This window comes from Bos grunniens, chromosome 5, assembly GCF_055505025.1.
Source record: "Bos grunniens cultivar Pamir isolate PY7600 chromosome 5, Bosgru_T2T1.0, whole genome shotgun sequence".
NCBI lineage: Eukaryota > Metazoa > Chordata > Mammalia > Artiodactyla > Bovidae > Bos > Bos grunniens.
Genome location: NC_141169.1, coordinates 61,960,040 through 61,986,133, shown reverse-complemented (window position 1 = coordinate 61,986,133; position 26,094 = coordinate 61,960,040). Strand labels below are relative to the sequence as shown.

The 26,094-nt window shown below is 38.3% G+C and overlaps 1 protein-coding gene across 4 annotated transcripts in view; it reads right to left on the bottom strand.

Moving 5' to 3' along the window:
• Positions 1 to 26,094, bottom strand: part of CFAP54 (cilia and flagella associated protein 54) — a 303,678-nt gene that overhangs the window by 57,954 nt on the left and 219,630 nt on the right. For 3 of the 4 annotated variants that reach the window (XM_086400813.1, XM_086400812.1, XM_086400814.1), the window contains 7 exons: positions 23,141 to 23,296; positions 21,749 to 21,854; positions 20,797 to 20,893; positions 13,532 to 13,630; positions 12,887 to 13,028; positions 4,285 to 4,458; positions 2,607 to 2,830 (listed from right to left, as the gene is read on the bottom strand). In XM_086400813.1, coding sequence (XP_086256939.1) covers positions 2,607 to 2,830; positions 4,285 to 4,458; positions 12,887 to 13,028; positions 13,532 to 13,630; positions 20,797 to 20,893; positions 21,749 to 21,854; positions 23,141 to 23,296 — 998 coding nt within the window. The remainder of the gene's footprint in view (positions 1 to 2,606; positions 2,831 to 4,284; positions 4,459 to 12,886; positions 13,029 to 13,531; positions 13,631 to 20,796; positions 20,894 to 21,748; positions 21,855 to 23,140; positions 23,297 to 26,094) is intronic. The other variant, XR_015163948.1, reaches the window with a different exon arrangement.

Here is a 26,094-nt window from a genome sequence, read left to right as displayed (position 1 = left end):
GGAATCCTCAAGGCAGTCTCAGGTCCTAGGAGGGGTGACTCAGACAGTTGTGTTAGATGGAATGATCTGATCCTACTCTACTGGTTCCCGCCAGGTGGAGGGCCAGACGTTAACAATATATCCCAGGCCTTTTCACCTTCTCTCTGCTCCTCTCCCTAGACAGTTACTTGACCGGTATCCGAGAAAAAGAATTTTGGATATGCATAATTCTACCCTTCTTCCGAGCATATTGTTTTCAGGGAGTGAACATCCTCTGCTCCTTCATGCGACAGATTTTAAAGGGGTTTCTGGCCCCACAGGTTTTAAAGAGACCTGTAATGACCCCACTCTCCACCAAAACCCATCAGCCTGGACTGGTAGAACTGTCAACTTTGCTAATCACTATTAGGGAGACCATTTAGCCGTAAATATAAACCATTTCCTACAGTATCAACACATGACTCATAAAGTAAGGTATTTTTTAATCTCAGTATGTCTTACTCTTTTATTTCTCAAATGACTTAGAATCTGAGACAGGAAATAGGGGCATTGAGTTTGGGGCATTCCAATACTTCCAGTATCTAGGAAGTAATCTGAAAAATCCTCCCGTGTGGATTGCAATACACTGCCGTGGGGGCAATAACCCTAGTTGAGACTCACTTAACTGAATCCATAAATATTCCTTAGTGGGTCTTTCCACTACTTTTTAAAATCACCCTCCTCTCTTGTTCCAAAGAACGATCTTTTTAAAATTTTATTATTTACCGCAAACACAAGGGTGAAAGTGAAAGACAAAGAGTCAGAGACAAAGACTATACATGGACTGTATAGTCCATGGGGTCACAAAGAGTCAGACATGTACAGTCCATGGAATTCTCCAGGTCAGAACACTGGGGTGGTAGCAGTTCCCTCCTCCAGGGGATCTTCCCAACCCAGGGATTGAACCCAGGTCTCCAGCACTGCAGGCGGATCCTTTACCAGCTGAGCCACAAGGAAGCCCAGGAATATTGGAGTGGGTAGCCTATCCCTTCTCCAGGGAATCTTCCCCACCCAGGAACTGAACCAGGGTCTCCTGCATTGCAAGCAGATTCTTTACCAACTGAGCTATCAGGGAAGCCCTAAACATAAGGCTACTATACTCCAGTAGGATAAGATGAGCAAAGGTTCCTGTTGGGAACAAGACGCATTTTCAGGTCACTTCTCTGGGACAGCTGACAACAGAAACATGAATGTGTCTGGTATGGGTATAATTGTAAAAATTAAAGGGCTTTATGGTGAAATCCAAAGTCAAGATAAATCAGTGGGTTTTTTCCCCCTAGTTTTGAAAGAATTCTATGCAAATGACTTGATTTATTCATTTCACAAATACATATTGAAAATTTACACTATTTTCTCTTGGGTTCTCTACTATAATTTCAAAGCAGAACATACAAGCCTTGTCCACAAACATTCTCACTCTCCTGCCCCCATTGTATCTGCTAATGGTGTGATCATGCTCTAGGGATCACAGACAGGGGTTCCAAATGATGGGATAAAACTTTTCTCATTCCCTCTTCTTTTGCCATCGCCATAGAGTCACTAAGGTGTTTTTTTTTTTTCAATTTTACGTAAGCAACATCATTTATATCCATCTCTTCATTCCCATTCCTCATGACCATAAGCTTAGTTGTTTCATCATCTCTTTCTCGGATAACTTCCTTTCACTTACACTTGGCCAATCAGCCTTACGTGCTATTGACAGTAGAACTAACATTTTGATTTTCATATTCTTTCTGCTATTAACCTTGCCATGTTTTTCCTAAAGAGCGTCTGTGAGGTGCTGTCATTTTCTTTTGTGCTAACTCTACCAATCTTTCTCTACTACCACACCAGAGACTATGCTTTATCCACTCCTGCTTTCTCCACCACCTAAGAGTGTCTGGCATATTGTTAGTATCCAACATATGTTTGTTGAACATACCAAATTTGAAATAAATCTCCATTTTTACTGAAACTCTTTATACTTTTTCAGTATCTTCCAATCCACCCATTTTGGTAGTTTATTTAAAAATTACTATTATTCAAGACCCTAGTAGCTTGTTCAAGACCCTCTTTTACATCTCTTCACTAGATATTTTGGGGAAATCCATCCAACTGAATAACACTTTCCCTCTCCCAACCACAAAATCTTCAAACTTTTAATTTACTTAAAAACTGGCCATTTACCCTTAGCACACTTATGATTGCTAACAATAAAAATGAATGCTTTTTATTACACATGTAAAACAAAGGTACAGAAATTGGGTATAGATTGAGAAAGTCTCAGTTTAATTTCCTTATAGGGTATTATATTGAAATTTGTATAACTTCTTGGCAAAATGACTCTGAGAGAAGTTGTGATGTGTAGGAATACAGAAAAGTCTGGGACATTTTGAAGGCTTATAAGAGCAGCAAAACAGAACATATGAAAACAGAAAACCAGCATGTCTGGTTGGTTTTTCTCTGTGGTAAAAGTTTCCTCAGGTAAAACCTCTGAGGAAACTAAAAACCTTTGTGTCAGTATGGAGGTTAATGTGCTTCTTTCGGAAATAAAAGGATGATTAAGTCTTCCAAAAAAATGTATAATTATATAATGTTTTAAACATTACCTTGCTTGCTGAATCATATAAGACTTTTTCTAGAACAGGTGGATGTTCCATGACTTGAAATAGTTCTTTTGGAAATTCATCAATACAAGAAGAAGAATATAGCTGTAAGAATCTTTTAAGGAAAAAATGCATTTCTTTTTGGCGCAAAATCAATCCAGAGTTAAAAAGAGAAGTGAGAAGAGTATCATCTGGCAAAGACATCCCAGATCCTGGCTTCAGAGATGCTTAAAGGAAAAACAAAAACTACTATAGAATCATGTTAGATAACAGAATGGTCTCAATATTGCTGTCCTTTGCTTGCTAATCTCATTCCTGCACATTCCCACCTCACCCAGTGGCTGCCCATGACCTTCCTCCATTTTTCAAGTTTGTACACTAACAGAATTGCTTCTGGTCACAGGAAGGAAAGAACACCTCAGAACTCTGTGATCCTACTTCTGGTTTCAAGCGTATCAAAGCAAAACATTCAGTCTAGCTGTCTTATTTGTCTTATCCCCAGCCAAAAAAAATAATAATAATAAAGCAAAAATTCAGGTTCAGGTAATTTATTTGAAAACTGATCTGAAGTGAGAGAATGGGAAATGTGTGACAGAAAAGAAAAGAGTCAATGACAACAAGTTAGGAAAGGGCTCCAGCTATGGACAAGGAGAGCTCAGTCCTGCTGAGGGCCTCCTAAGAAAAAGCATGGAAATCTGTTCCATCAGGGGGCTGGCATGCTGGAATACCTATCAACCCGTCCCCTCCCTCAGCAGTTGCAGGTTACTCCTGAATGTGTGCAGTCCCTGGTACTTCCAGGCTATCCTGCCTATATGCTGGGCCTCAGTCATTTCTAAGAAAGCCCAGGGCAGAAAGAAGCAAAATGTGCACGATTGACATGGGAGATACCAGCAGGTGAATCCAGGGGGAGCTGAATCGATAACAGGAGGGCATCACTGGGGCCCACTGTGCTGGATTATATCCACTTCCTTCGCTACTGAACTGGCCCTATCACGATGCACCTTTTACCCACCACCTTTCCCAGTGCTTGCCTCTCCCGTCACTAACTCTGATAACCAGGCTGAGCCACTCTGTGACTTAGCCTCTTTGCCCTGCTGATTTCCCCATCACTGGGTGCTGCTTTAGTCAAGCTGTCTTTCCCAGTTGTTTGCCCTCATAAGCAACACTGGCTCACCAATTTCATGGGCACAGATAAACACATCATCACAAAACCACAAGAGGAGAGAATGTGACTTAGATTACAACAGTTTTTTTGGCTATTCTTTAGAGCACCAATGATTTTAAAATAAAAGCAACAACAAACAAAATTCAAAACTTCAGAGTTAAATATCCTGTCTTTCTCTTTAAATACTAGATATTCTTTCTCTCCTTAATGCCAAAGATTTCACCTTGTTCATTTTATAAGCTGTCACATTAGGGTCACTCTGATTCTTAACTGTTTTGAGTCACATAGCACTTCAGTAGTCTTGGGGGAAGTTTCTGGATGCCTCCTTCTAAGGATGTTTTTAAATACATTGAAATACTGTTCTTTTCAAAGGTCCCTGTGTATCAGGCAAAGAACCCCTGAAATTTCCATCTTCTGATGAGAGTTCACTCAGAAAGATGTTAAACATATTTTATAGTTCTAAGTAAGAAACATGACTTAATGACTGGAAAGGAATATGTTCTTTCAAAGGCCTACCTAGCAATTTGCTCATATTATTAATTCTTTGTAGGTGAATATAGTAGCGCAGCAGAAGAATCCATGTAATATCCACTTTAATTGGGTTTTTTTTCTGAGAATCTACATTTTCATGTATCTCTTCACTAACGTAAGAAAATGTACAACCAGTCTGGAAGACAACTTGGTAGTTATCTGAAAGTGTAAAAAAAAAAAAAAATTAGAATACAAATATTATGTTTTCCTTGTAAAATAACCATATGTGAAAAAAGTAAAGCACAACTTATAAAGGAAATATTGACACTTAGGATTGCATTCAATTAAAAAAATTTGTATCACAAAAGACACCAATCAAAAATAACAAACCATGGACTGAGAAAACATGTTTAAAAAATCATAAATTATCTTCTCTCTACTATGTAATCAATAAGAAAAAGTCAGATAGTCCAACAGAAACATGGGCAAAGAATTTCAACAGGTAACTTGTAGAAAAGGAAAACCAAATGGCCAAAATTTTTAGCATCATTAAAAATCAGATAAATTAAGATGAAATACCATTTCACATTCCTCAGCAATTAACAGAAACTAAAATCTGAAAGCAATAAATGTGAAGATACCATAATTCTCACATACTACTTGGGAGAGCAAATTCCTGGGCAGAGGCTAATAAAATTTTAAATGCAGATACTCAGAGACATGTACCAAGAGTCCTGCACAAGATACTCATGGCACCACTGTTTGTGTTCCAAAAAAAAAAAAAGGAAACTTGAACAAATATAAGGATTAATTTAATGGCACTAATTAGAATTAATTAGATCTATAAGGAGAAACTCTAGTCTATGAGCCAAATTAGGTCAATGCATGTTTATGTAAGACCCATAAGCTAAGAATGGTTTTTATACTTTAAAGGGTTTGAAAAAATTAATATTTTGTGATACGTGAAAGTTATATGAAATTCAAATGTCAGTGTCCTTAAGAATGGAATACAGCCATGCTCATTTACATTTTGTCTATGGTTCCTTCACATTAACACAGCAAAGCTGAACAGTTGCAACAGAGATCACAAAACATAAAATATTACTATTTGGCCCTTTACAGAAGATATGTGCTGCCTAGACTTTGCTCACGAAGGATAAAGTGAGGAAAAATACCTAAAGATAATTAAGTAATACAGAGCTATCAATAGCCTCCATACACAAAAACAGCAACCAATAGAAAGCTAATGAAAAAATTCTGCAATACTACTAATAAGATAAAATATCTGAGAAATAAGTCTAACAAGAAGCATATACTATCTACTTAAAGAAAATGTTAAAACACTCCTAAGGGACTGATTTTTTTTGAAAAAAAGGCATGAAAATGAACTAAAAATATAAGACATACAATATTCTTGGTTAAGATGACTCAACAGAATAAAAACATGTTATTTCTAGGATAAAATATAAAGGTAATGCAACTTTAATAAAATTATGAGAGAACTTTCTTAAACTAGACAAGTTGTTTCCACAGTAGAAAAAATAAGCCATAAAAGAAATACAATTTTGAAAAGAAAGAGTAATAAGTGAGGATTTACTCTAATAGATACTAATTATATTATAAGGCTATAATAATTAAAATAGTGTGGTATTGAATCCTGAATAGACAGATCAATAGAAATTAGAAAAAAGTACAGAAATAGGATAGCCATTTGGGAAAACTAAAATTGTATCCATTTGTTATTTTTTACATATTCCGAATAGATTTCCATTAACTAGTAAAAGGGTCCATGCCTTTTCCTTAAATACTTGCAGAAGCTCTTTATTGGGCTTCCCAAGTGGCTCAGTGGTAAAGAATCCACCTGCAATGTAGGAGACAGGAGTTTGATCCTGGGGTCAGGAAGAGCTCATGGAGGAGGAGATGGCAACCCACTCCAATATTCTTGCGTGGAGACTTCTATGGACAGAGGAGCTTGGCTGACTACAGTCCACAGGGTCGCAAAGAGTCAGACACGACTGAACGACTAAGCACACACACATACACAGAAGCTCTTTATTATAGAAATAAACCTTTTAACTGTGATATTATTTGCAAATACATCTTTTCAATTATCACATGTTATTTAACCCTCTTTATGGTAATTGTGTGCCATGAAGAAACTTTTCATTTCTAAGTAGTATCAACTATTAACCTTTTCTTTGATAACTTTTGGATTTTTGCCATAGTTAGTGCTTGACCATAATCTGAGACTCTAAGTAAGTAAGGAAACATTCTCCCTTAATGCCTCCAGAGGAAAGTAGCCTGCTGACACCTTAATTTTAGCCCAATAAGTCCTATATTGGGCTTCAGAACACCAGCACTGTAAGAGAATACATTGTGTTGCTTTAAGCCACTGAATTTGTGGCTATTTGTTATAGGAGGAATAGAGCATTGATATGGTACTAGTGGTTCCCTGGTAGATCAGTTGGTAAAGAATCCACCTGCAATGCAGGAGACCCCATGGTTCAATTCCTGGGTTGGGAATATCCCCTACAGGAAGGCCTGACAACCCACTCCAGTCTTCTTGCCTGGAGAATCCCATGGACAGAGGAGCCTGGTGGGCTACAGTCCATATAGCTGCCAAGAGTTGGACACTACTGAAGCAACCTAGCATACACACACGCATTCTGACAACACTGTTTGCCTCTGGGGAAGAGAACTGAGTCATTTGCAGAGAAGATGGAAGGGAGACAACTCTTTCCATACCCTTCTATGAATTTTGAATTGTGATTCTTGAAAATAAATGACCTATGCAAAAAACTGAGCTAAATTAAAAGCAAAAAAGAACCTCTACATTTATGTGGCCAATATTATGTAGTCTTTAATGTCACAGAGAAAAAATAAGACCAGTTTAGTTTTTGTTCTTTCATAGAAAGTTTGCTTTTTCTGTTTACAATTATTTTGTCTTTACAATCCATAAATGAGGCCAAAATTTGTCCACGTATTATCTGTGCTATCTGTAAGTTTATCTTTAGAAGAATATTTTGGAGGGAGCGTCCCTTATACCCTGCATTGAGAAGCATCCCTTTGCAATGGTTTCCACCATCTCCAGCCAGGACCGCCTGGTTACACTGACTTGGGGCCTCTGCTTCACTGAGGATAATTCTCATTGTACCCTCATTGTCTGAATTGTTGACAATCTGAATTGGTGCAGCACGTGAGCACACACATGCATGCATGTATATAATCAGTATTACTAGCGTGAATAATTTATCTCCATTCTCACCTGTACGTGGTATAATTATTTGGGATTTGAAGATATAATGTGTCCTTCTAGCTCCCCACCAGTATGGGAAATTTGTGTCTCGGAGGAATAGAAAATAGGATAGCAGTAGAGGAATGATATCACAGTTTTCAGTTGGCACTGACCCATATCTCTGAGCCAGGGACAAGGCAGAACAGGAAAGACAAATCACATTTTTTCCAGGATGGAAAGTTTTCTCCATCTCAAGAGGCAAAACATGTATTAATACTAAGGATCAGTTGATTCTTGGTTCTGCTCCATAGATTTCTCTTTATGTTCTGACAGTAGGTTCATCAACATTCATTTTTGGCATGACACATATTTATATTTTTCTGTGTATCAAGTGTATTTAGTTGTGAGAGGCTGCATCCAGGACCACTGACCCTGAATGTCACTTTTAATTCAAAACATATTACAGAATTTAATAATTTTTAATCCTAGCAGAATTTTTTTATTAAGGCTGCAAGAAAATCAAGACAAAAAGACGGAATATATTTGAATATAATGGGGCCCAAAGTAGATATTGAGTAGGTGTTTTTTGCATTCACTTTAAATATGGTCCCCTGTTGCCAGTAGCATCATTTCAGGGTCTGTATTCCTACACGACAATGTAGAAGAAACCTCAGTAAATTGGGCCGGCTGCATCACTCAATTCTCTTATTGTTCTATAGACATCATACAATTGCTCTCTGGTCCTGGCAAGATCATCTTTATTCCATCCTCCACACATGACTGGTCTATTCTGTCACCATGCTTCTCTGTCAACTGCTCAGAGTGCTGAGAAAATAAGCTTCCCTTCTACCTGCTCTCCATGCCTCTAGTCCATTTGTATCTGCCTCACATGTACTTCTTCCAGAAAAAAAAAAAAATGTTCCTAATAAATTCAAATGCCCACCCAGCCTGTGTCCAGCTTTAGCTTAAAATATGGACATCTTAATAAATGCATTTATATCATTTCAAAGTGGATGCCTGCTCTGATTGCTAAAGACTAGAAGTTTATGGGTGGCAAGACCTACTCCTTGGTGTGTTCTTCCCTCTGGACAGAAATAGCTGTATAGTGCTCTACACACGATAACAATGAATATCCTTTACCACATAGTGTACAGATCAATGCTAGTGAAGATAAGATGAGTGAAGAGGTTTTCTCCTGGATGCTAATGTATGCTAACACAAGGAAAATCAAACAATTTTTATTTGTTGTTGTTGCCCTTTAGCAATTCATTATAATATGAACTTCACTGCCATCTGGGTATTTGAAGCAATCAGTTGGGGATTCAATATTTCTTTCCAAGCCAAATACTGAAATGAGGGAAATTGTAACAGTAATTTATGATCAGACTGCTAGAAGAATAGTGGAGAGCAAAATTATTATTCTTAAGGCAAAATACAAAATGAATTGGGCTTAAACAATTTGGTCATTACAGGGCTTCCCTGGTGGTCCAGTGGTTAAGAATCCATCTTGCAATGCAAGGGGCATCCATTTGATCCCTGGTCTGGGAAGATTCCACATGCTGCCGAGCAACTAAGCTCGAACACCATAACTCCTGAGCCCACACTCTGCAACTACTGAAGCCCGTGCACCTGGAGCCTACACTCTGCAATAAGAGAAGCCACTGCAACACGAAATCCGTGTACCACAATGATGAGTAACCCCCTGCTTGCTGCACTAGAGAAAGCCCTTGTGTAGCAATGAAGACCCACCACAGCAAAAAAAATAATTAAAAAAGAAAAATACATTTTAAAAAATCAGGTCATTTCACATTAGAATCTTTGTACAATAATAAAGGAATGTTAATGGGTACAAAATGGAAACAGAAAATTGGAAGATGCTACCAAAACCACTGAAACAGAAAAGTAAAGCATAAATTCTAGTATTAGGCACCGCTGAGATGAAGACTATTAGCCCAATTGGATCAACTAAGATCATCTGGTTAGGAGATGCCATTCCCCACTGTGTGGGCCCATGCGTGACACCTAACTGATCACCGCAGCATTTTTCCCAGTCCTTGCATGCAGCAGTTCAGAATTCTTCTTAGGTGGCTACCAGCCGAGATCCAACCAGTCCATCCTAAAGGAAATCAGTCCTGAATATTCATTGGAAGGACTGATGCTGAAGAAGAAACTCCAATACTTGGGCCACCTGATGAGAAGAACTGGCTCATTTGAATGACCCTGATGCTGGGAAAGATTGAAGGCGGGAGGAAAAGGGGATATCAGAGGATGAGATGGTTGTATGGCATCACTGACTCAATGAACATGAGTTTGAGTAAACTCCGGGAGATGGTGTTAGACAGGGAGGCCTGGTGTGCTGCAGTCCATGGGGTCACAAAGAATCAGACACGACTGAGCGACTGAACTGAACTGAGCCACAGTGTGGATTAGGTGTGTGTGCACTCAGTCATTCAGTAGTGTCTAACTCTTTGAGACCCCATGGACTGTAGCCCGCCAGGCTCCTCTGTCCCTCTCCAGGCGAGAATATTGGAGTGGGTTGTCATGGCCTCCTCCAGGGATCAAACCCATGTCTTTATGTCTCCTGCGTTGGCAGGCAGATCCTTTACCACTAGCGCCACCTGGGAAGCCCAGTAGTTTGGACTATCATCCCACAAACATTCACACCCTCTTCCTTCCTCTGCAGAGTCGGACACGACTGAGCAACTTCACTTTCACTTTCCTTTCTCTGCAGGGAGAGTCTAATTCCATGCCTCACTGACATTGTACTTGGCCAGAGGACTTGCTGTGACTAATGGGATGTAACGTGAAGAGAGGTCTTGAGTGTGCTTCTGTGCTTGGGCTTGGTCTTGTGTTCTGGTCTGTACCGTGAGAAGAGCACCCCCTAAGCAGTCACTGCCTCTATACCCTGGGTCTCATAACAAATGTACATGAAGTGCACTGGAACTTGGCCTGCAGCCTGACACAGAACACAGGAGACAAGTAAAAGAAAGAAGTCATGCTGTTCTTGCCACTGAGTTTTAGGATTGTTGGGTATACACTGCAATTTTGGCAATAACTGATTAACACAGAATTTCAGATATAACTTATTTGTTATCTCTGTCCTAAAAACTTAAAGCATGAGAAAACAGAGCAGGATAAAGTAGACCAGATCTATCTGAGGCAATAAGGGACCACTGTGAAAAAGAAATAGCCATGTTAGTAGTTGGAATCACAGTCTTAAAATTCAGATTTCAGTCTTCTTCATAAATAAATCTAATTCACTCAGTCTAAAGATTAAGGACAATGAGGCTGAGAGAAATTCAATGGTTTGACAGGATCAGGGTATAAGCTGAAACCTCTTCATTATTAATACTTCATTCCCTTTGTGGCAAAACAATAATGTGTGTTTCTAAGAGGACTGCCTTCCTGGCATTCTGAAGCAGGGAGAACTGAGTTGCCAAGCCATGTCAAGAGAAAAAAGCAGTGACCAGCCCCTACTGCTATACTGCCCTGCTTTGTCCCCCAAGAGCCTACCTTTGGGGTCTCTAAGGAAAACCATGCGCCCTGTCTGAGATCCAGGTCATGGACCAGAAGTCTGATGAAGCAAAATCTCACCAGGAAATAAAAATAAGAAGACAATACCTTAGCATTAAAAAAATCCATCTGATGGTTTAATCTCAGAGCAAACCATTTTATTTTGGAAAATAGTCTGGGCCACCTAGTCTTCAGGAGAGAGAGAGCCAAAGAAGGAGACAATTTCAGACACAAACTCTTCAGCTAAGGTTGACTCAACCCTTCAGCAGTAAGCTCTGGCCTACCAGAGTGATTTCAGAGGCTTTAGGAAGACTACCTCACCCCATCAGGTTAAAGTTAACATTTTTCATCCCCTTTGGCTCAATGCTCACCCAATGACAAGCAAAATTAGATACTGTTGTTACTAAAATATCCTTCTGGAAGTAAAATTCCAGTACCTTGCTTCTTAGGACCCATCCAAGAGCTTAGCACAAAACAGCACTCAATATTTTTTGAATGAATGGGCAAAAACATAAAATGACTATTCAATATTTATGTTATTGCTGGTATGACTTACAGATTTATACTACAGTTTACTGTAACCAACAGCAGAGTTACAAATTTTAAAAAATATAGTAAGGTTAAGTTTAAATTCCACTAACTTTTCATTCATTCATTTAACAAATATTAATATCAATCCTTGCTATGTATAAGTAATATGTGATTTTCTGTAGTGTGTGCTCATGCTCATTCATGTCCAATTCTTTGCAACCCCAGGGACTGTAGCACACCAGGCTTCCCTGTCCATCACCGACTCCCAGAGCTTGCTCAAACTCATGTCGATCAAGTTAGTGATACCATCCAACCATCTCACGGTTGGATGAGATGTCCCCTTCTCCTCCCGCCTTCAATCTTTCCCAGCATCAGGGTCTTTTCAAATGAGTCAGTTCTTTGCATCAGGTGGCCAAAGTATTGGAGTTTCAGCTTCAGCATCAGTCCTTCCAATAAATAATCAGGACTGATTTCCTTTAGGATGGACCCATTGGATCTCCTTGCAGTCCAGGGGATTCTCAAGAGTCTTCTCCAACACCACAGTTCAAAAGCATCAATTCTTCAGGACTCAGCTTTCTTCAGGACTCAGCTTTCTTCATGGTCCAACTCTTAAATCTATACATGACTACTGGAAAAATCATAGCTTTGATTAGATGGACCTTTGTCGGCAAGGCAATGGCCCTGCTTTTCAGTATGCTATCTAGGTCAGTCATAGCTTTTCTTCCAAGGAGACAGCATCTTTCGATTTCATGACTGCAGTCACCGTCTGCAGTGATCTTAGAGCCCAAGAAAATAAAGTGTCTCACTGTTTCCATTGTTTCTTCTTGTCTCTTGTTTCCATTGTCTCCATTGTCTCTAAGGAGAGCCCTTAGCAAATCAAATAGCTAACTTCCCTGCCCTCAGGAAGCTGATGATAGTTTAATAAGAGAAAAAGTTTAAACATGCACAAGCACACACACACAGACAAATATAAAAGAACTAAGAAAAGAAACAGGGAGCTAAATCAGAGTGTAAGAGTAGGTACACATTTCAGAGGCTCAGAGAAGGTCTCTCAAATAAATAATCCCACAAAGTTTCATTTCAAATGGGTGAACTGGAAAATAAACAGGCCATCAGGAAATATCACTCTTTTCCCACACAACCCTGCACCTAAAATGCAGCAGTGAATGGAATAACATATACATACATACAGCAAGCGGGGGCCCCTATGTTTTAGCAGCTAGACCCTAAGATTTGCCCTTTCAGGGTCTTAGAGGTTTCCCAAACCATTGTTGTTTTAAAGTTAAAACCCAACAAATCTCTAGAATTAAATCTTTGAAACTTGATTATACATTATATGTATATAAAATGCCCAACATCCAAACATACCAAGCAAATAATCTGTGTATGAAGACAAAAGATCCATGGAAGCAAATTCTGGGATATTTGATAATGCCCCTTGGCTAACTGTATCAGTTCTAGCATTCTTCTTTCCAATAAGTAGATTAATTGCCAGCACAGCCTCACTGACCTAAAATTAATGCATAATTAGAATTCATAAATGCAAGCTTTTTGATTCATAGATATCCATTAGGTGAAGAATATGAAAGAGCAAATTCATAATATTTGGTATATACTTTAGGAAAAATAAAGACAATCTGAAAAACAATATGTGATCCCCTGCATGTACTATGTATCATAGTCAAACAAATCATGATTGTTGACAATTTAATCAATAAATAAGTCACTCTGAATAGGCTCCCTCACCTAGCTGTGACAGATATTTCCCAAAATATGTGCACATGTGTATCTGCCAACACTTTCATTAAAGAAAAGTTGAAACAAACAAAACCAAGTCTCGCTAATAGAGATTAAAAACACTACGCATATAAAGAGCACTTCTAATCGCCCCAAAGAAATATCATTGGCACAAATCTCAAAGAATGTGAAATTTTTCTTTCTCTCGAATAAATAGATTGTGTTGCCTTAACAGATGTGACAGTAAAGAAAGAATTAAATAAAAATCACACCAACCTGTGCAGCAGCTCTTATTGCAATCCAGGCAAATAAACTGTACATTTCATGTTTATTTACTATTGGTTCTTTAATAGAACTATGCCTTCTGGGAAGAGCCTACAAAATATGGCAAATACTTTATGATAAAGACAGATAAAGATATCCTAAATTTTAATGACAGATTTTCTAATCTTCTGAAGATGAGATTTTAGTGTAACACTGTGAAGCCACTAAGAATAATAATGTACATGCATCTATCAACATGAAAAGATATCCTAATCATATTAGCAAAAGAAAAGTGTAGGTTACAAAATAGCATGCAAAGTGTGATCCCATTTTTTGAAAGATAATATATATTTCTCTGTATACAAAAACACAGCAAATTATCAACAGTGGTTATCCCAGGTTTTATGGGTAATTTAATTATATTTAACTTCTTTGTGTGATTTTCTAGATGTGCTTACATTATTTGAATATCAATAATATAAACAGAAATGGCACTTTAAGTGTTATTTATCATTTTAATAGAGGATCTATAAATTGAATATATATTGTGTGTAAAGATGTCAGAAACAGGAATACTACTTAAAGATTTTTGATAGGTATTTTCCATCAGCTTTCTAACTACAGAACTGTTAAAAGGATGACTGTAATCATGAAGTTCTACAAAACAGCAAAAAGTGACAATGAACGCAGATACGTGCAATGTGAGGGTGTGTGTGTGTCATGTGTGTTCAGTTTTTAAATATAAAAAAGTCAAGAATACAGAAGTAAACAGAAACCCTGCCAGCAACATAGTAGCTGTCTGTTTTACATTTTTAAAGTATTAATAGTCAAATTTAAAGATTCAACTAATCTGGAAAAACTATTCAATTAGATGGCTTATTCTAATGTGTTGATATTCATATTTTACCTGATTTTTTAGATCTTCAACAATAAAATAAGCAATAATAAAAATACCTTTTTTACTTCTGGCAATAAGACTCCCAAATAAAAGGAAAAGCAATGAGTAAAGCTGATGCCAGAGCAGGAAATACAATGCACAAATGTGACTAGATCAAGTTTTAAACTTGGAGACAGGTGATACCTGGAGAGATCCATCCATGGGGAATCTAAAATCTAAGCAATGTAGCCCTGTCCCAAATATGAAGACCATCCTCACTAGCTTTAATAACACTGCTTAGGCTCTGGGGTAGCCACTGCCAGCTTACTGACTATAACCTTGGGCAATTTACCTATTTAATTCTGGACACAAGGCTAATAGGCATTGAGTACAGAATAACATTAAGTAACTATATTGTAAGAACAAGTAGTGACACAGACATTCAAAAAAGAAAGCTCATTTTGAATTGAGAGGAAGGCTTTATTGAGGCCAAACTTGAGCTCAGAATGAAAACAGGAAAAAAAAATATGATGGGCATTTTTTTACATGGGAGGTGTTCAACACTGCATATGAGATACAAGCCTATACAAACAGGTAAGAAAAATTTTTAAATGCATCTAGAATAGGAAATGAAGTTAAATTGTTTGCAAGGAACATGATCCTATATGTAGAAAATCCCAAGATACACAAACACACACACACCCCTCTAAAATTAACAAATGTGCTTAGCAAGGTCACAGGATACAAAACTCAATATTCATAAATCAATTGTATCAGCAATGAACAACCTGAAAATGAAATTAAGAGAATACCCATTCATGATAGAAATAATCTTAACAAAAATGTATAAAATGTGCATACTGAAAAGTAAAAAAAAAAATCAAGAAAAATTAATATCTAAATAAATGAAGAGAGTTCATATACATGAATTGAGGATTCAAAATTGTTAACATGCTAAATATCTACAAATTACCTGTAGATTCAACATAATCTGTACCAAAATTCTGCATTTTGGCAGAAACTGACAAGCAGATTCTAAAATGAAGAAGAAAATGCAAAAGATTCAAAGTGAAAATAATTTTGAAAAGGAAGAACATAATTGGAGGACAAATACTTTCCAATTTCAAAAAACTTACTACAAGCCATACAGTAATCAAGACAGTGGATACTCACATAAAGGTAGAATTATAGATCAGTGGAATAGAATTAGAAGTCTAGGAAAAATATTTAGACTTTTGATCAACAAATTTTTTGACAAAGGAGCCAAGGCAATTCAATAAAGAAAAGATAGTCTTTACAACAAGTGATACTCAGACAAATGAATATCTATGTGCAAAAATATGAATTTAGAGCCTTACCTCACACTTTACAGAAAACTTAAATCAAAATATACCATGATGGACTTAAGCATTAAAGCTAAAAAACTTTTAGAAGAAAACCCAGGAGAAAATCTTCAACATCTGGGGTTAGGTAAGGTGGTACTAAAACCACAAAATATATAAAAAAATGATAAACTATACCTCATTAAAAGTAAAGACTCTTGTTTCTAAAGATACCATTAATTGCATGAAAAGACAAGCCATCAACTGGAAAAAATATCTATAAATTATATATCTGATAAGGGACATATATCTAGAACACATATGTTTTAAAAGTTATAACTCAATGATAAAAAAGATAACTCTAGTTTATGGGCAAAAGATTTGAGTAGATATTTTCCTAAAGAAGATATACAAATGGCCATTAGGGATATGCAAATCAAAATCCTAATGAAATACTGCTTAATACCCACTAAGATGGCTACAATCAAAAAGATAAATAATAACAACTGTTTGCAAGGATGTGGAGAAACTGAAACCCTCATACACTGCTGGTAGGAATACACAGTGGTACAGCACTTAGGAAAACAATATAACATATCATCAACAGGCTAAACAGAGAGTCGAAGTATGACCCAGAAATTCCATTCTTAGGTATACACCCAAAGGAATTGAAAACACGTTCACATGAAAAATCTGTATATGGAACTGAGAGAGTAGCACTGAAACATACATATTACCATATGTAAAACAGACAGCTAAAAGGAAGTTACTGTATAACACAGGGAGCTCAATGTGGTACTCTGTAACAACCTAGATGGGTGGGAGGGGGTAGGGGTTGGGGGGAGGTTGAAGAGGGAGGGGACATATGTATACTTATGGCTGATTCACGTTGTTCTACGGCAGAAGCCAACACAATATTGTAAAGCAACTACCTTCCAATTAAAAATAAAGTTTAAAATATTTAAATCTATATATGAGTATTCAAAGCAGCATCATTCATAATAGCCAAAAGTGGCAACAATTCATATTGTTCATATGAATTCATATTCAGCTCCAGTTGAATGAATCAAGAAAAGGTAATAAAACTATATAAAGGAATACTACTCAGAAGTAAAAGGAACAAATACTGTTACATGTTACAACATGGGTGAACCTCAAGAACATAATGCCAGGTGAAGGAAGCAGGCATGAAAGATTACATTCTGTCTGATTCCATTTAAGTGAACTATACAGAAAAGACAAATCTATGGAGACAGAAAACAGACTAATGGTTACCTGGGACTAGAGGTAGAAATGGGAATGATAGCAAATGGGCACTTGGGATCTTTTGAAGATGAGGGAAATGTTCTAAAACTGGATGGTGATGATAGTTACACAACATGTAAAATCATTAAACATCTATGAATTGCACTCTTAAAATAGGTTAATTTCATAGATATAATTTATGATTCAATAAATCTATTTTCTAAACATGTGTTTGATAATCTCTCTCTTTGGAGACTATTTTTTCTCTCAATTCCTTGGAAAACTTCTACTTATCCTCCAAAACTCATCTCATCTGTAAAGCTTTCTCTTACATTCCCCCAAAGCAGAATTAGCCACTTTGCTCTACTTCTCTACTTGACCTATCTTATTATAGTCCTCAATACATCACAATACAATTATTTCTTTCCTTTGCTCCTCTATGCTTCTTAGTGGAAGAGAGTAACATGCTTGGCATACATTAAGCACTCAATAAGTGTTGGCTTGATTGAATGAATACATGAATGAATGTTCAAGAAATAGTTCAACTAACAAATAACTATTGGATATCTGCTGCTACTGCTAAGTCACTTCAGTCGTGTCTGACTCTGTGCGACCCCATAGATGGCAGCCCATCAGGCTCCCCCATCTCTGGGATTCTCCAGGCAAGAACACTGGAGTGAGTTGCCATTTCCTTCTCCAAAGCATGAAAGTGAAAGTGAAAGTGAAGTTGCTCACTCATGTCTGACTCTTAGCGACCCCATGGACTGCAGCCCTCCAGGCTCCTCCGTCGGTGGGATTTTCCAGGCAAGAGTACTGGAGTGGGGTGCCATCGCCTTCTATGTACAAAATACTTCAGAAAGATAAAATGTTGGAGTCTAGTCAAAGTTACATAATGATAAAAGATAGTCCCCTCACCTCTTTTTGGGTTTTCTTTTGGGTATTTATTATGTGCCGAGTCTTTTATTTTACTTAATTTTCCTAGCTACTCTAAGGGGTAAGCATCCTCACCTTCATTTCACAGATGAGGAAACTTGGGTTAGAAAGGCTTTGCTCCCACTGCTGTGTCATGAAGATAGGATTCCAACCCAAACCAGGGTGACAGTCACTATACTCCAGACTCTCCATGTAAGTGAAACAATAATGTTTTCTTTTCAGCATTTATATAGCAATTGTCTTTACTAGGACATATTTTAAATGTTCATTTCAATGGTCTGAATATGCCTAGATGAATTTTTGTTGTTTTTGACTGTTTTCTGTGTGTCTAATAATTGTATGTCTTGCTAAAATATTTATGCCATGTCAAGATATACAGAAAATAATGCTCATATTGTGTTTGTTGTTGCTGTTCAGTCACTGGAGTTATACTATTCTTTCATTCAAATCTTATTTGTTTAAGCTCCTAATTATAAACAGCTCCCTAGAGAAGGCCCAAAAGGTGATATATTTTCTATCCTAGCATCTTATTAATTTGCATTGCAAACTGCCATGGAAACAAAGATTTCTGTTTTCTCTTATTGGATGTAAAGATGTGTATCATATCACAAAAGTAAGTTTTCTATGTAATTATTTTGATGAAAAAAAAAATAGCTGTTACCCACCTAAGGCAGCAACCATTTAAGTTGTTCCAACTGACTGAAAGCCTATTTGTCTACAGAATTTAAATCATGTTTATGTTGTCTCAAAGATTAGAGATTTTACATCAAAATTTTCTGGAGAGGTTTTTTGGTGGGTCAGAGGATTATTTAATGAGAATGAAATATATAAAGCCTACTGAAATCTAAAGAATAAACAATTAGATGGTATTTTTTGAAAAATAAAAATCAAGTTTTCAAAAAAAAAAATTAACACAAAGTTCCCCATCCAACTTCCTGCCTAAAAAATCTCCCTCTCTGGGGTGCTCAGGGCTGGTGCACTGGGATGACCCTGGGGGCTGGGATGGGGAGGGAGGCGGGAAGGGGGTTCTGGATGGGGAACATATTTGCACCTGCTACTGAATCATGTCGATGTATGGCAAAACTCAGTACAATACTGTAATTAGCCTCCAATTAAAATAAATACATTAATTTTTTTAAAAAAGAAAGAAAATCTCCCTGTCTGAATCCTGGGTACTCAGGTGTGGCTCACAGACCAGCAGCATTGGCATTTCTAGGAGCTCCTGAGAAAGGCTGAACCTCTGACCTCAACAGGATCACAGGATCAATGGAGATGTTTCTGCCCCTTATTTGGAAGAGCTGCTTGATGGAGTGCATGCCTCTGCCACCCTGCAAGGCTCCCTCCCAAATGATCAAATCTCACTTTTCACCTCTTTCCACTGCAGTCATTCACAATCCCACCAACTCAAGTTATTTCTTAATCCTAAACTTCACCACCTAAAACAACCCCAACCCTTCCTTCCCTTCTCTTCCTTCCTCACTCCCTCCCACCTTTCTTTCTTTACAGGTTTATTACCTGTCTCCCTCCACTGAGGAGTAAGTGCGTGGGAACAAGCACTGAGATTGTCCTGGACTCTGCTTTATCCAGAATACGGTCTGGGTTATAGGACATGCTCAATAGATATGTGATAAATGAATGAATGACTTTTCTTATCAAAAGATGATCTGTTTGCCAGCCACATCAGTAATGAAAACCATACTTGTCTATCAGCTTAAGCAATATGTCATTTCCTGCAAACATCTGATCAATCCTAATGACTGAGCATATTTATATGCACCTACATTTCATGGAGTACATCATGAGAAACGCTGGGCTGGAAGAAGCACAAGCTGGAATCAAGATTGCCGGGAGAAATATCAATAACCTCAGATATGCAGATGACACCACCCTTATGGCAGAAAGTGAAGAGGAACTAAAAAGCCTCTTGATGAAAGTGAAAGAGGAGAGTGAAAAAGCTGGCTTAAAGCTCAACATTCAGAAAACAAAGAACATGGTATCTGGTACCATCACTTCATGGCAAATAGATGGTGACACTGTGGAAACAGTGTCAGACTTTATTTTTTGGGCTCCAAAATCACTGCAGATGGCGATTGCAGCCATGAAACTAAAAGACGCTTATTCCTTGGAAGGAAAGTTATGACCAACCTAGATAGCATATTAAAAAGCAGAGACATTACTTTGCCAACAAAGGTCCGTCTAGTCAAGGCTATGGTTTTTCCAGTGGTCATGTATGGATGTGAAAATTGGACTGTGAAGAAAGCTGAGCACCAAAGAATTGATGCTTTTTGAACTGTGGTGTTGGAAAAGACTCCTGAGAGTCCCTTGGACTGCAAGGAGATCCAACCAGTCCATCCTAAAGAAGATCAGTCCTGGGTGTTCATTGGAAGGACTGATGCTGAGGCTGAAACTCCAATACTTTGGCCACCTCATGCGAAGAGTTGACTCACTGGAAAAAACCCTGATGCTGGAAGGGACTGGGGGCAGGAGGAGAAGGGGGCGACAGAGGATGAGATGGCTGGATGGTATCACTGACTCGATGGACATGAGTTTGAGTGAACTCTGGGAGTTGGTGATAGACAGGGAATCCTGGCGTGCTGTAACTGATGGGGTTGCAAAGAGTTGGACACGACTGAGCAACTGAACTGACTGACTGACATTTCATGGATAACATTTTAACAGGCAAAAATCTCCAAATGAAATCCATTTCCAGAATCTTACGTAAAAATGTCCAAAGAGGTATCTAAATATGAGTATGAGCTTAAAATAATGAATTAATTCCTCCAAGTCACAAAGAAAAATGTCTCTTTATATCCATAGCACAGAGGTAGCAAAATAAGCAAGCTCAAAGGCAATATACTTTACATTTAATACTTTATATTTCTAATAAAATCATTTATTACCTTAATACTCATCAATGGTGACACTGAAAGTTTGCTCTTTAACTTCCTCATGTGTAAAAATAATAAGGCTATTTCAAGGTAGGAGTCTCTTATCAACCTAAAACAATAAAACATTGTACTTACTACATAGCCTCAGTACTCAGAAGCATCATTTTGCATCATGTGACAATTTGTGAGCAAATGAAGGTAAAAACAGGCAAAACTAGCATCTGTTCCAAACTGACCCTTTTTTCATAGCACCTGTGGCTTAAACACTGGCATCTTCCTCCCTACTGAAATCAGAAGCTCTTAAAGACAGCTGTGTGTTCTTCCTTGTCCTGTGCTATCCTCCTGCCATGACTGCAAGGAGTCCAGCATCAAGACCATTCTGGAATATTCCAGCACACAAGGCACTACAGAAGTGATAGTCAAGCCTGGAAAACCAGGTCTAGGTCTCTACCCTCCTACACTGATTAGATTCTAAAGAGACACACAGAGTTATGCTGAAAGCCATGACTTGGTGTGGGTGAGGGCTGTGCGTTCACTACCAAACCTGTCAGACAGGGTCATTTAAATCAGTGCATTAAGTCAATTATACAGAATTGAGTCGCCCAGCCTTGGCACTGATGAACCAGCATGACACAAATCCCTTCTCGATACAATTTCACATCTGGTGGAAATTCCTGTATCCTTGGACTGATAGGAGATCAAGCTGAGTATAGCCCGGAAGTGATTTACAGTCCAGTATGTCACCAGGTTAACTGCTGTCATCAACTGTCACTGAGAATGAAGCCTTGGGGCAGAGCCAAAAGCAACAAGCTTGAAAAGGAAGTCAGTGAACCAGTTGGACAGTGAACACCCCAAACTAGCCCTGCCATGGGAAGAGAGTGTCCCAGTCATTTCAGCACACATCCAGAACACGGGACTCAAACCCAAATGCATACTGTGATAATGGAAAGGTCTTTTTTTTTACCCTGAATTTTGATCATTTCTCAAGCTTAGCTGTATAGCTTCAAACAGACTCTCAAGTTGCATAGTTGGAGGTTTCTCTTCCATCAATATTTGACATTCTATTTTGCCTGAAAGAGAAAAAGGATATACAAAGATGGATTTTATTTTTTCTATCATTTAGGACTTCAGAACAAATATTTTATGCTGGAAATTTGGAAAACTGGATGTGTTCTCCTTGCTTGCCCATCTCTCGTTTCCTGCTAGAAGGTACGCCAGTGGGGAAAGAGCTGCTGCTTCCTTCCCTGGGCACCTCGAGGTTCCCCTGCCTCCTTTCACTGTTCGGACACAAGTGTTATCATCCTATTTTCCTTCCATTTCCTTACTTTGCGCTTTCACTTCCTCCTGCAGTGTATTCCTTTAATCTACATCCATTTTCTTCTTTCCTCAATCATTGCAGGCATCATAGGAAACATCTTTGCTAGAAACAAATCCTAGAAAATCAGCAAACGCTGGAAAACCAACACAGATGATGAAAATGCTCTCGTGTGCACACAGCTCCCCCTTCCTCATGGTAAGCTGCAGCCTTCAAATGCCAGGCGCTGGAATGCTACTTCTATAGCCAGAAGGACTGGAAAGGGAAATCTCATAATCATTGTGAAAAGGATTGACAGTTTCCATGCAGCACATGGACAGAGCATAGAGCCACCTCGTGTGAAGTTCATATCTGGGCATTTAGTAGCTCTTGACTTATAGATGGTTATTTACCCAGACTGCCCTCCTCTGCCAACCAGGATGGATCATGCCTAACTCGTAGCACTATTGTAGGAACTGGCAATATGAGATGTAAGACACTGGTTATAGTGCTTTGTACCTAGTAGATGTTCAATGAATGATACCAATTGTCATCATCACTTTTCTCAGGGCTAAAATGGCCACAACAAAGTTATATGAATGCATTATGCAAATGTGTATTGCAAGTTATAAGTATAGATATGCTATAGCTATTTAAATGGATAGGTATCTTTTACAGAAACTGGCTATTTTAGCTAAGTAATGAAATTATGCATAAAAATATCTTCTGAGCATTCTTTAAGTAACATTTTTCATAGCTAAATGGCTGATAATGAGATTTTTGTGTCAAACGTGAAACTTTGCATAAGGAAAGCCAGTCATAATTGTAAAAGAAATGAAAATAGGAGTCTTTTTTCCCTTTCTAGATGTAAACTTAATATAAGCATGTTCACTTTATTCAAAACGGAGTTTGGCAGAGACATCAAGGTGTTTGTCAACACCACGCCCTTTGTAAACTCAATATTTTATATAATCAGTGACCAGATTTTTAAGAAGCCTTTTGTTAATAGGAAAAAAAGTTTTACCAAACTTTATCATAGTTGTGACTCCAAATACATCTTACCTTTCTGAAAAAAGATTTCAGCTTCCACCTCATGTTCTTCTGTTCCTGATGTCCTAGCGAGCTTCAAAGCTATTTCAAAAAAATGAAGGGCAGGTAACCACTTTGAAGAATCCTTCTTTTTACTGGTATAATATACTTGCTTGGCCACTGTATGTCCTAAAAGAAAGACGTTAGATGAAGAAGGAGAAATATACAGAGTGTTCATAACAAGGGCTTCGCAGGTGGTGCTAGTGTAAAGAACCGGCCTGCAGTGCAGGAGATGCCAGTTCGATCCCCGGGTCGGGAAGATCCCCTGGAGGAGGGCATGGCAGCCCACTCCAGTATTCTTGCCTGGAGAAACCCATGAACAGAGAAGCCTGGCAGATTAAGGTCCATGTGGTTGCAAAGAGTCGGCCACGAATGAAACGACAGCACACACACACACACCCATTCATACCCAACCTCCCAGTTAACAGACTCCTCTCACAGTAGGTGCAACTAAGAAGTCTGGGTGTGTGGGGGGACGAGGGTCCCTGGTAGCCTAGTGGTTAAGATTCCAGGCTTTCACTGCTGTGCCCTGGGTTCAATCCCTGGTCAGGAAAAGAGCTCCCACAAGCCCTTAGCAAGGTCAAAAAAAAGAATAGAATTCTAGGTGTCTTTAGTTTTTAGCATTGAAGAACACTTAAAGGAAACTCAGTACCCAAATATTTCAATGAACTATAAACAACAGCCTTTTGAAACTTGGTCTTTGATAAATTTCAACATTTTTCTCATTTTTAAGATGAAGGATAATCTCTTGAGTCTTTTTCCGTTCTAAAAGTTCATAATGCTCTACATGACTTCTGGGTTCCAGAGATAAGGTTGTTAGTAGTGAAACACCTGGAAGTTTTATAAACTTTTATGTTGTTCCCAATAAAAGTTGCATCTATTAATAGGCAGTAATTTCTATTCAGTTCTATAGTGGTTCCTCACGTTGTATATTTTCTCATTATAACTTGTTTGCAAACCCATTATGGACAAAGACCTCAAGTCATACTTCTGGTATGGTCCCATCACTTCTTAACATAATAAAGGATTATTGTATTATTGAAGGGGCATTAGATTTAATTTCTAATCACCCCAAAGACAGCCAGACATTTATTCCACAAATATTTTCTGAATTCTTAGGCACTGGATAAGAAAGAGAAAAGTGGAAAATAAGAACTAAGGTTCCTACAATGCCAGGTACCATCCCAAGTACTTAAGCATTATCTCATGTAATCCTTCCAACTCTGAGTGGATATCATTATTATGCTCATGTTACAGAGGAAAAAGCAGTGGCACAGTGAAGTTTAAATAAATTGCCCAAAATCACACCATCTGAACCTAGGCAGTCCAGCTCCAGGGCCCATACCCTAAACCCTGACTCTGCAGCAAACCTCTTAAGTGAGAGACCATGGAGCTTAATGTCTAACAGGGAATGTGAACAGCCAGACAGGCAATCAAAATACTGTGTGGTGGACTGTGTAGGCAGTGAAAGCCCAGGACACTGTGGTAGCAGGTTATAGGAGCCCTGGGCCAGACCTGAGAAAGGTCAGGGCTGCCTGCCTACGGAGTACGGCCATCAGGGCGGGCAACTGATGATCACCTTGTTATGTTTAAAGAAGAAAAATGTTGAGATAAAAGCAAAAGGCAACTGGGTGGAAAAGTTGTATTGATAGAATAGCTTAACAGGCATAGTAGGGGGAATATGAAAAGAAAGGTAGTGTAAAATTGCAGAATGTGTAGGATTCCAGCTGAAATGCTGGGTACAAGCCAGTCATTGGTGTTACTGTGTCACCAGAGCCTTTGAACAGGTCCCTACATGCCACTGAGCATTGAGGCAGCAGAACTGGAAACTATCTGAGGTTTCTTCGAGTTCTGAAAATTTGAAATCCAAGACGCCAGGCCCTACAAAGAGTTTTTAAGAAGCCTAGGGGGTTTTTTGTTTGTTTGTTTGTTTTGTAAATGTATAGCTCAGGAATGAGCTATTTGAGTAGAAGGATGGTGGAAAAAGGGTCTTTCTCCCTCCCTCTCTCTCTTATCCAAGGAGAAGTTACACAGCCCTTCCTCTGGACAAGGCACTTTGCTGAGAAATGGAGATGAAGAAACTGAAGGCTTGCTTCCCGGGGCTTCCTAAGAGAGTAAGGAGGCCAGGCATGGAACAATGAGAATAGCTGACGCCTATGAAGTTCTAAGAACAAACCAGGTGCCCCTCTAAACGTGTTACATATTCCATTCACTTCATCCTGTGAGATTGGTACTTTTCTTACCCACATCTTATGAGAAAGGAAACTGAAAACACAGAGAAGTGAAATGATTTCCTGGAGGGAATTGGACCAGAATTTTCTCCAGAGCCCATGCCCTTAACCCCAAAAATCACCAGCAACGATCAGATGGCAGGCAAGAAAGGTATGCTAATGCCATTTGTCCTATACCATCTCACAACTCAATACCTCTCCCATTCTGACATGTCTTGCTTATTGTTTCAAAGTATACTACAACTGTTTATTAACACAAAACAAAAATATCAAGTCTCTTCATGTCACTGAGGCACTTATATACATGTACAATATGTACTATAGTACTATAAATAATTACTGACATATAATAATAGTACTTGTTTTCTATGTGTTTGTTAAAACTAGAAAAAGAATTGTTATAGAAATTGACTTTTCTTTCTCTCTCCTAACTAGATAACAGATCCTTTGAAGGCAAAGATGATGGTTCCCAGTTATATTCCCACTCTCCAGCATTATTCTTGAACCTTTCTTCAATCAGTAATCTACTTCTTCAACTAATAAGGAAGCTCTAGGTTCAGTCATTAATGGGAAAAATCATCTTTAATAACCATGATACTTATCTTTTTGTTGTTTTAGAAAAATAATCTCAAAATGTCTTTCTCTGTAAGAGGTTTTCACAAAGAAAGAAAATAACGTAAGTGCCTCTGTTCTTGC